General features: G+C 36.4%; 1 protein-coding gene across 1 annotated transcript in view; it reads left to right on the forward strand.

Moving 5' to 3' along the window:
• The first annotated feature begins 870 nt into the window (after nt 1–870).
• PRTG (protogenin) overlaps nt 871–12,416 on the forward strand; it is a 627,066-nt gene continuing 615,520 nt past the window's right edge. Inside the window, exon 1 of the mRNA XM_044078520.1 lies at nt 871–916. Coding sequence (XP_043934455.1) covers nt 871–916 — 46 coding nt within the window. The remainder of the gene's footprint in view (nt 917–12,416) is intronic.

A 12,416-nucleotide genomic window follows, 5' to 3' on the forward strand; every position in this document is an offset into this window, starting at 1 on the left:
TTTGCCACCCCCCCTGACGTGGGGGTCTGTGCCCCCACACCCCCTACTTAAATATACCAACTCCAAGATGACACTACAGTGCTGAAAAGGCAAAGTAGCAAAAGTGGCCAAACAAATTCTTTCCCAGGGAAAGAATTTGCTGAAAAGCCGCTTCGCTATTTTGTCTTTTCATGCTTTTCAATTCGACAAAGATGCATTTGACAACCTGAGTCTGCAGCAGCGCAATAGGGAGCCTTTAAGTATAATCTTTATCAGTAACTATATCTATCACACTAATAGCGTTTGAAATCATACAGAAGAAATCAAAATGATTACCGTCTATCCTAAGGGATAATTTATTTTGTTTGACAGGGATAGTTTGAGGGCCTGGAGAAAAGCTCCACAAAAATATATACATACAAGTGACATTTAGATTTACAATACAAATGAGGAAAAACACTGGAATAATTGTTTATCAGTAATGATAATTTGCCAGTATAAATTTATTTATTAACATTTATTTACACTTGATTACTAGGAAAGTCCAACTGAGTAGAAGCCATTTTCAGCGGAGGCCCACTGTGAAAAGCTTTAAAGTATTACAAAACATTTTAAGAGCAATAATTGTACAATTTTAGCCAGTTTATAGAGGAAATATGAGGTAAGTTAGTATAATACAATCAAAAATTGCAATATGAAGTGAAAGAAAAGCAGTCTTTTGGTATATTAGCACAGAAAGCAATGGTAGAGAAATCAATAGAAGTAAGGGAGTGAGGAAGGGAGATTGAGGAGGTGTAGGGTATAAATATGTATTTGTTCACATTTGGGGATATAGTTTGTCCTGGTGTTGAGAAAGAAGAGATCCAGCTTTTGGCTAGAAAGTCCTTCTGAATGGTTTTGAAGGATGGGAAAGAGGGTACTGACTTGATGGATACAGGTAAGGAGTTCCAGGCCTTAACAACATGGTATGAGTAAAGACAATGACCAGAAGATTTTATAGGTCTGCAGACAGATAACAATCTTTGGTCACTGGATCATAATGACCACTGGGAACATAGCTGTATAGAATGTTATTTAGTGCTGGTTAAGCAGATGGATTATGACTAATTTTATAGGTGGTTAGAAGCTGTGTATATGTTAGCTGATGGGGTAGTTCTAACCAATTTAAGCTTGTTAGTGCTATACAGTGGTGGGTTCTGAAAGGCGTATTTGCTGCAAATTTTGCAGTTTTGTAATAGCATTGTTCAAGTTTTGATTTTTGAGATGCCTGAAGGTTAGTAAGGATGCCAGCACTATAAAGAAGTGTGGGGAGGAGATAAGTAGTGGAAAGTGTAATTTTAGTAGCATTGGTGAGAAAGTTTTGGCTCTATAAAGCAACATTGTTTTTTGATGAGTTTTTCTTATGAAATTTCGTACATGCAGGTCAAATTTAAGATTATCATATACTATTATCCCAACTAATGTGGTATGGGAATTGACTTCAATGATTGTATTATCAAGAGGGAGGATTTAAAATTTTGCTTTTTTTTCATGAGAGAGGGATTTAGTGAAAAAGAAGTTTTTTTTTTTTTTTTTTTGAGCATGAGTTGTAAGTTACAAAACCATGTTTCAGTGGCTGTTAAAGCCTCCTGAGTATTTTTTTGGAGGTGTGCCATGTTGTCAGAGGTACAAATGAGTGTGGAGTCATCTGCTTACTGTATTAGGGAGGCCTGTTTTGTGGATGTGAGGAGAGTGTTGATGGGAATGTGAAAGAAGAGGGGACCAAGGAAAGAGCATTGTGGTACACTGGTGGTGACTGGGAGGTATGCAGATATCAGACAAAGAATAATGCAACAATAACGTAAATGCAATTAACAAAATGTGGTTTTCAGTATGGAAAATTATGATTACCTTGTACAGCCCTGCTTGATTTTGGAGGTGGGCAGTGATAAGTACTGCTAAAGGGTGCCACAAACATTTATGTCTACTTTAAGGGGTATTTAGTTAGGCCTCTTATGCTCCTTATGATCACTTGCCTAGTATTGCCCACGTGTTTGTTAATTATAATACCATTTTTTTTAGTGTTATGTCACTTATAACTAGATTGCAAAATATTTTATCTTTCGTTTAATAGATGGTTTAATCTGGCTGTTTTTAGCAGTTGATGAGGATGGATCTTCTGAATATTAAAAGAAAAACTACATTATCTCTATGCAAATGTTTTATATATATATATATATATATATATATATATATATATATATACATACACACACATACACACATACATATTCAATATATATATATATATATATATATATATATATATATATATGTATATATATTGAATATGTATATATGTGTGTGGGTGTGTATGTGTGTGTGTTTTTTTGGACCTTTGTCCCCCCATTATATTTGGCTTTGCCCAAATCTCTTGTTCTTAGAGGTAGAGGGGTACGATGTATACATTGTCTTAGTCATGCAGTTAATGCCTCTATATATGTACTCTTAATAGTCTCATAATCTTGTTAACTGTTGCATGTCTAATTTATTGCCTTAAAACTATTTAGAATCATTCATTTCATTTAAGAAAGAACATGTATTTCCTGCAAAACATTACTAAGTGTAATACAATGTATAAACAAAACCATTTAGTTTCTATACTGTAAACCAGTACTCTCAGGTTTTCCCACTTACATTTAGCTGTATGACATAAAAGAAGAAATTAGTCCACGACCATAGAAAAAGGAGCCAGTTCTCGATTATAAACTGAAATAGTTTTAATGACAAAAGTTCTTTGGTTAAAAGTAGCACAAATCACAAAGTTAGAAATCACACATTATTGTTTTGAAACTTTCAATTCCACACCATCTCTACTACTAACCAGACATTTGCCAACAGCTAGGTTGGCCACACAAGTTCATCACTAAAGGAAGACAGGGTAGAAATAGCATGTCCTATATGGACTACATCAAAACCCTGTCTCTGTAATATTAATATTACCGATCAATGTCTACTATTAATTAATTCAACTTAATATCATAGTTCCCTTTAATAATACACAAGTATCTGTTTAGTTACCTAACACACTTAATATAAGTGTCATTGAATTTTATAGTTCAAGTTGAACTTTTAACTTCTCCTTTTTAAATTCTTATTAGTGAAGTTTTGTGTTTTAAATTTGATTCATGTACATATATTTATGCATGTTTTATTTTTAGTTGATGTTCAATGAAAATAATTTTCAGTTTATACCTTTAATCCACTGAAGCACTTTAACAACAGGTTTTTCTAATTAAGACCATAATCACCAGGATATATATTGAGCACTGTAACGTGGAATGTTTGTAACACTTGATAAAGCTCAGGACTGCCTGAGCGAAAGCGCTTGTGTGATTTCTAACTTTGTGATTTGTGCTACTTTTAACCAGAGAACTTTTGTCATTAAAACTATTTCAGTTTATAATCGAGAACTGGCTCCTTTTTCTATGGTCGTGGACTAATTTCTTCTTTGGTTACTGTTCCTCTGGTTTTTGTTCTTACTGTATGACATAAAAACCTACAGCTGGGTGCTCCCAGCTTCATAACTTTGTTGCAAAAACAATTTTATCTTTGCTGGAAACAGTGACTGTTAAACTCTTTACAAGTTTTGGGATGGGGTGAAGCAAACCAAAAGGCATTAAAGCACAAACTGTCATATATGAACTTTTTTGTTACTTCCATAAAAGTGCAATTTTGAACACTATTGTTGGAATTTTTAATCCTAAGAAAAAAGCTTAAGTCAGTACAGTATCACCAGTAACAGTTATTGGCGAGGTTACTATGACCAGTAATCCTAACAGTACCTGTTGTAGCAAACTCTTCCTGCTAAGCTGCTGTTTAATAATGTATATATTGCTTATATCTTTTTTAAGAAAATGTTTATTAATTTAATATATTTACAACATATACACAGAAAAGAAGAAATTCAACATCACATACTGTTATTCAATGTTATGAATACATTGAATTATCAAGGAAGTCTTATATAATTAACACATTAAGAGTCTGAGTACTTCAATAGACATTTCAAGGCTATCCATCCATCCAACCTTAATCCCTTTTCCCCATTTTGCACAAGGGGTTGGGGTGAGGCTATCCTAACCACTAAAAGTCTTAGTATGATTTATAGATTTTATTCTGATCCCTTCTTTTGGACTGTGGTGGTGGTGCTGTGGTAGCATTGTCGTCTCACAGTAAGATGTTGTCCTATTTGATTCTCAGCTAGAGCATCTTCTGGAGACATGCGTGAATGGGCGTACCTTCGTTGAAGGTTGTGCGTCAGGGCTGGCAACTCAGCACGTAAAAAAATCTACTGCCAATCATTAGCGGACCGGAGTTCCGGCAACCCCTAACTGGGAAAAAGCCGAAAGACACAACAACATTCTGATCCCTTCTTTTCAGTTTTACATAGTATTGATGTTAAATTTAAAAATTCTTTCAATGCAGGAACTTTAATAACTTTTCTTAGTCATGCAGTTAATGCCTCTATATATGTACTCTTAATAGTCTCATAATCTTGTTAACTGTTGCATGTCTAATTTATTGCCTTAAAACTATTTAGAATCATTCATTTTATTTAAGAAAGAACATGTATTTCCTGCAAAACATTACTAAGTGTAATACAATGTATAAACAAAACCATTTAGTTTCTATACTGTAAACCAGTACTCTCAAGTTTTCCCACTTACATTTAGCTGTATGACATAAAAGAAGAAATTAGTCCACGACCATAGAAAAAGGAGCCAGTTCTCGATTATAAACTGAAATAGTTTTAATGACAAAAGTTCTTTGGTTAAAAGTAGCACAAATCACAAAGTTAGAAATCACACATTATTGTTTTGAAACTTTCAATTCCACACCATCTCTACTACTAACCAGACATTTGCCAACAGCTAGGTTGGCCACACAAGTTCATCACTAAAGGAAGACAGGGTAGAAATAGCATGTCCTATATGGACTACATCAAAACCCTGTCTCTGTAATATTAATATTACAGATCAATGTCTACTATTAATTAATTCAACTTAATATCATAGTTCCCTTTAATAATACACAAGTATCTGTTTAGTTACCTAACACACTTAATATAAGTGTCATTGAATTTTATAGTTCAAGTTGAACTTTTAACTTCTCCTTTTTAAATTCTTATTAGTGAAGTTTTGTGTTTTAAATTTGATTCATGTACATATATTTATGCATGTTTTATTTTTAGTTGATGTTCAATGAAAATAATTTTCAGTTTATACCTTTAATCCACTGAAGCACTTTAACAACAGGTTTTTCTAATTAAGACCATAATCACCAGGATATATATTGAGCACTGTAACGTGGAATGTTTGTAACACTTGATAAAGCTCAGGACTGCCTGAGCGAAAGCGCTTGTGTGATTTCTAACTTTGTGATTTGTGTTACTTTTAACCAGAGAACTTTTGTCATTAAAACTATTTCAGTTTATAATCGAGAACTGGCTCCTTTTTCTATGGTCGTGGACTAATTTCTTCTTTGGTTACTGTTCCTCTGGTTTTTGTTCTTACTGTATGACATAAAAACCTACAGCTGGGTGCTCCCAGCTTCATAACTTTGTTGCAAAAACAATTTTATCTTTGCTGGAAACAGTGACTGTTAAACTCTTTACAAGTTTTGGGATGGGTGAAGCAAACCAAAAGGCATTAAAGCACAAACTGTCATATATGAACTTTTTTGTTACTTCCATAAAAGTGCAATTTTGAACACTATTGTTGGAATTTTTAATCCTAAGAAAAAAGCTTAAGTCAGTACAGTATCACCAGTAACAGTTATTGGCGAGGTTACTATGACCAGTAATCCTAACAGTACCTGTTGTAGCAAACTCTTCCTGCTAAGCTGCTGTTTAATAATGTATATATTGCTTATATCTTTTTTAAGAAAATGTTTATTAATTTAATATATTTACAACATATACACAGAAAAGAAGAAATTCAACATCACATACTGTTATTCAATGTTATGAATACATTGAATTATCAAGGAAGTCTTATATAATTAACACATTAATAGTCTGAGTACTTCAATAGACATTTCAAGGCTATCCATCCATCCAACCTTAATCCCTTTTCCCCATTTTGCACAAGGGGTTGGGGTGAGGCTATCCTAACCACTAAAAGTCTTAGTATGATTTATAGATTTTATTCTGATCCCTTCTTTTGGACTGCGGTGGTGGTGCTGCGGTAGCGTTGTCGTCTCACAGTAAGATGTTGTCCTATTTGATTCTCAGCTAGAGCATCTTCTGGAGACATGCGTGAATGGGCGTACCTTCGTTGAAGGTTGTGCGTCAGGGCTGGCAACTCAGCACGTAAAAAAATCTACTGCCAATCATTAGCGGACCGGAGTTCCGGCAACCCCTAACTGGGAAAACGCCGAAAGACACAACAACATTCTGATCCCTTCTTTTCAGTTTTACATAGTATTGATGTTAAATTTAAAAATTCTTTCAATGCAGGAACTTTAATAACTTTTTTAACTACTGCCAGTAGACTCCAGAAAATTGTTTGCTGTTTGGCTTTTACAGATAAAGGAAGTGGAACGTTCATTAGTACTGTTGATTTAGTTAAAGAACAATTATCAGACAATAACCCCTTACTTAAAAACATAGTTATCTCTTCTCTATATACATTTATTTTTTCACAATCCCTAAACATACGCATCCCATCAGCTTTTACTACATCTCCAAGAACCTGAAGAAAAATATTGCCTCTGTTTCTTGATCAATTAATTATTCCCTCAGTGTGCCTCGTTATATTTCTCACTCAGTCCCTTTAAGTACATACAATAACACTAAAAATGTGATGCATCTTTCCATGCTGTAGTTACCAAAGGAAAAAAAAAAACACTTCTTTGACAGATTAAGTGCCCACTGCCAAAAAGTGCTGCTACACATACCTACACATATCTAGTTTACACACGCAACGCAAACAAATCCAGCAGTTAGTGGAGCCGCGGATGGATTCTTCTTAACCATTCTCTTGTTGGCTCGCTAGGGGCGGGAGATGTGTCATTGCGCACACATCTGATTCTCGGAAAAAAGTTCCTGATGGGAGCTTAGTGCCGCTGAGTTAAGGCAAGGAAAGGGTGAGGTAGAAGTTCGTAGGTGTAGCATGCGAGACAAATCGGAGTAAATGGCAATTAAAAATCGAAATTTTTGCAGCAAAATGCTGCTGGCTGCAATGTTTTTCCCTGTTTCAGGTGAGTGCGGTCGTATTACTATGCATTATTTAGAGCAGTTTTTGTTAAACGATGTCCATCCCAGGACTGTCGACTAGAACTGACCATTCGTGTCGGTCCTTTGCCCCTTCAGGGGCCCCTTGCATGTCCTGTTTTGCAGAATTAAGTTTCGAGATTGTTAGGTACTTAGAAATACAGATATGTGTGATTTGCTTGACTGTGGGACAGGGTTATCTTATTATACCTGGTATTCCTTGTAAAGGTTAGACTCCGGTATTTAGTGCATTGACTGGTCATAAGAGGCCACACTCCCTTTGGCAGTTAGCTAATGGCCGCGCTGTCCACTATTTCTTTTGATTGTCCGGCTGCTGGAGCGGGTAGCTTTGCGCCTTGTGCTGGGTCGCCACGAGCTTGTCCCGAGATGGTTCCGAACTACCGGCAGCACAAGCAGAACTTTAAAACACGTGCATTTATTTATAGTGAAGCATTAGGGTTAGATCAGCAGCTATACTTATTCTACACAGCTGGAGCTCCTGTTATTTCACCCATCCTAATGAAATGCAAAACATTTGTTGGTACCGGAGTAAAGTGTGCATTGCAACTAATCACTGTTTGTCTTCCTGAGTATTCTGCTCCCGTTTCATGATGGTTTTAGCTCATTGATGGATGCACTTTAATGTTTTTATGTTTCCGTACATAAATGGTGATGTTGTTGCCTTTGTTGTAGAAGTTAAACTACCATAGAAAATATACCGTTGTGTTTTACTCTAGGATGCAATTAATTCCCAGAGTTTGAAACTTGAATATTTAAATATAGTTGTCTGCTTTTCTTGTAAATGCTTAAGTTCTGTTGGATGGATGCAGGCGGGTAGCTAAAAGAAGTATCTTAACAGATTTAATAAAAAAGGACATGCATGCTTAGTTCATAAAATAAGCTGTAAAAATAAATGAATAGATAAGAGGAATAAGGGTAAATTAGTTAGAGACACAGATGTTTTGGGATTCAAGATAATTTAATTCTTACACGCCACTATTCCTCAAATATCCAAAAACAATTATTTCATTATATCTGCAGAACTATCTCTCAACTGTCACTGATTTTCAGGGACGTCCCTGATTTTTACTCAAATTGTAGCTCTGTCCCTCTCTAATCCCTTCTAAAACTGATGACTTTTGGAGGAACGGTGGTGAATTACACTTAAAAATAATGACAATAATTAAGAGTTATAAACTTCTTTTAGTTCGGAAAATGTATATTAATTTGCGTTCTGTTATTCTGAGAAATTCTGTCAATGTCTGAAGTTAACAGTGCTAATATTTCAAAAGTGTTCCTGACTGTCTCTGATTTTCTCTGGATTTGTCCCTGATTCTGTTGAAATTTGTTACTGATTGCTTGAGAGTTATAAGCTTTGTGATCCCCCAAATTGAATTATGGGGGACCCGAACCATTCTTCTTCCCAAGAGTGAAGTAAAACGTGTTGGCTGTCCATAGTATGTTAATTTATAAGAAAAAAATCACAACCCAATGCTATATCAAACTGTATGATCTCTCTCTCTCACTCACACACACACACACACACACGCACACACACACACACACACACACACACATGTCCACCAAGGTGAGTGTTTGACTGATACAGTAAACATGATCCATTTGATGTGAGTTAAAAGCCAATTAGATACGCATTTCAGGACAGTTAGAGGAATACACAAAAGATGAATTAAAAAAGTTTTGCTAATCCAGCTCCTGCTGGGGGGCGAGCAGCACGAGTTAGCAGTTCCTTAAAACGAGAGCAGTGTGTTTGCCTTTTTGCACGCCTTGCTTGCAGGCAAAGGGGTCTCTAGGCAATGAAAGAAATTGTTGGTTGCCTTCTGTTGTGATTGCTGCGTTGTGTAGCAACCCGGTGATTTGTGAACACAATCTAACACAACACACATATGGGAGCAGGGATGCGCAAATTGTTGTGACCCTCTAGTGCCGCCCACGTGTTTTTTGGTACTTGTTTAGAAGAGGATGGGTACGTTTGTAAAGTTTAAAAGCATGTTAAACTGAAAGATTCTTTTTTACAGTGTTCTATGGTGTATTTTCCGCTCCTTGTTAACTTGGATTTTACGATCCTCCTCCTTAATGATGCTTACTGACAATCTTGTAAAAGTAAGTCAAGCGCTTGTGTGCAGCTGACTTCTGCCTGTCCTGTCGTGTTGCAAGCTTGCGCGTTTATACAACCCAATAAATTACTTTATAATTTTACAACTTGCGAAGGGGGAAGCTGCGCAATTCATTACACCCACATATTTATTAGTCCTAGCGTGTTTAGTGCGTTTCTGCAGAGGAGAAACTGAGTACATTTTAAAGTTTGTTAACATTATTCAGTATTGCTCCGTTAAATGTTAGTATCACGTATAGTTCAGTGAGCCTGCACACGAGTAAATACTTTTTGTTAATATGATTTAAACTGATATCGATTAGATGTCTCGATCAATAAAGTACTGATGTCATCACACTGTGTGGCAGATGCACTGAAAGGCAGTGTTGTATATACAGCATCATAATTAGGGTTACAACCAGCCCCTTTTTGCAAAGGACAGTCACTCTTTGGGCAGTTATGCCCTGCAAAAAAAAAAAAAAACTAAAACGTAGCAAAAGTCTTGAGACTTTAGGACAAAAAATATTCTCAAGTTTTCTTTAATAGTTGTATAAAACAGTTATTGTGTAAAAAAATAAATAAATAAATAAACACATTTAAATGTTATATGAAATAGTATAAGCAAGTTAAATGTTATAAGAATAAAAAAAGTGAAGTTCTGACATTTGCACTGGCCAGTGGGTATGTTTTGTCCTGCAAAATCTCACATTTCAACAAAAGTCCCACTATGGGCATTTGAAAAGGTGGCAAACCTACATCATAATATTCATGATAATGATTTCACTTTCACTACTTACAGACCACATTGTGAGGTCATACAGTCATCTTCTGAAAGCATCATATATGGCGGCGCAGTGGTTAATGCTGTCACCTCACAGCAAGAGGTTCTCCAGTTCAATTCTCGGTTGGGGTGCCTTCTGTGTGGAGTTTGCATGTTCTCCCTGCGCTTGCGTGGGTTTCCTCCGGGTACTCTGGTTTCCCCCCACATTCTAAAGACATGCTTCTGGAGCATTTCTCCCCAGGCCTCTGCTGAAAACAGGATCTGCTGAACCTAGTCAGACTTTCCCAGTCAACAAATGTTAAATAAAATAAATAAATATGCTGTTAAATGCAAAAATCTGTACATGCCAAGCTTTTTTTGTTTGTAGTTAATTCCAGGCTGGCAAGATTATGCAGTAACTGCCACACAGCAAGTTAGTTAATTACAGTTATGCATTGGGCAGACAGCAATACAAACTCTCCTGCAGATTTCAGCAGTATGGTATCATGCCAGTGTATTTAAAGACATGCAGGTACGCAATATATTCACACTTAATGTCCTACTTACTGACACTCAAGAGAGTATGCAAGGTAAAGGCCTGTTTCGCATACCCCCTCCCAGAATTCTTTGTGCTGTTATTCCATCCTAGCAGATTCCTTCATTATTACAAAGTTTCATCAGCCCTGAAAACTGTGCAGTGATGCTCCTTTGATAAATGTTCACTGCTTTTTTTTCTGTTGTCTCTATTTTCTACCTTCCAGCTTAATGTATTGCCCGTTCCCAGTTACTTATTTTTTTATTTTGTAATACTTCCTCACTTCACTGTATACAAATGACCCAAAAGTGTCTTTCTTCTTGTTCAAAAGCTTGTCATTTGATTTCTTTTTCTTTCTCTTTGGAATATGGTTAGTATTTTTTTTTTTTACTTAAAACTGGGTCTTCCTCTTCGAGAATCCCCATTTGTTTGCCTTTTGTGTTCTCTCATCAGACTGCCAGTGGGGTTTAAATTGGAATATAACTCTGCTTCATGTTCCCTGACATTGTAGTAAAGTGGTGAGCATTACTGCCTTCCAAGCAGTTGATCTGAGTTCAATTCCTGGCCAGTGCAAGAAATCTGTACATTTAGACAATTGTCTCGATGGTGCGGTAAAGAGACAAGCATGGGATGCTCATTGGGGTGGCCTACGCCTGACCTAAAAAGCACTCACAAATCCAGCCCTGATGGAGCTGCTACATATCTGCAAGTCAAACAGCACTAGGGTCACCCCACCTAGGGATCTAAACTTAGTCAATGTGTCAAACAAAACATGCTGGAGAGACAGATATGTCTCAGAGATTGCCCCTTCTTTGCAACAGGCTTCCTATTCATATTAAGCAGACCCCTTTCCTGGTCCTCTTCAAATGCAGTTTGGATCAATACACATTCACCACTGTCTAATGCAAGCTGCCACTTTAATGTGTGTGTAGTGTTGTGCTTTGTTATATACTCAGAGTGCAGTGTGTCATGGGATACATATGTAAATTCATGTGGAGTTGATTTGTTTTTCTTGTTCCATTTTTTTTGTGACATATTCATTGTTATCTTTTTGAAATCTGGCTGCATATCAACACCATCTGGGATAATCATTGTCCTTTGGACATTTGCACTGGAATTTTGTGTTACACTCAGTGGGCTGTAGTCCTATCCTGTAATTATGAGCCTGTGCGTATCGTTCTGTCTCATGGATTTGTCACTCCACAGTCTCTCCTGTTAACTGTAACTTGAAGCCTAGGGGGAAAAAACATCAGTGTCGTAGTATATATATTAGCATTGTTATCCAGCTAAGCAAGGCCTGTAACTCTGTGGCTTCTTTATTCCTAGATAACTCTTAGAACTGTTCATGTTTCAAATTGTACAGATGAGTAAATTAACTTTTTTTCTTAAGTTGGTATCAGCTGGGCCCATTAGAGTGCTTTCAGTGGGCAAAATGGCTTGTTAGTAACTCTTAACATGATGTGAAAGTAGGAGTTGGTGAAATTGAAGCTCAGGTCTTTAGCTTTGCAGTCCACTGTAATGCACAAAACATCAACTTTTTTTTGTTTACTGGGAAAGTCCAACTGAATGGTGTAATTTTTTAGCAGAGGCCCTGGGAGAAAATCTCATAAGTTCATAGATTAGTACTAAGCTAACTGCTCTTGTGAGCCTTTTTAAGCCTAGCTAATTATCCCTTGTGAGACTCAAACCATGTACTTTGTAAGGCAAACACCTTAACCTTTAGGCCACCCTCCCAATCTCCATTATACAGACATCATTTATATTGTTTCAT

The sequence above is a fragment of the Protopterus annectens genome, chromosome 7.part1 (genome assembly GCF_019279795.1).
Source record: "Protopterus annectens isolate FY-2018-M chromosome 7.part1, PAN1.0, whole genome shotgun sequence".
NCBI classification, from domain to species: Eukaryota; Metazoa; Chordata; order Ceratodontiformes; family Protopteridae; genus Protopterus; species Protopterus annectens.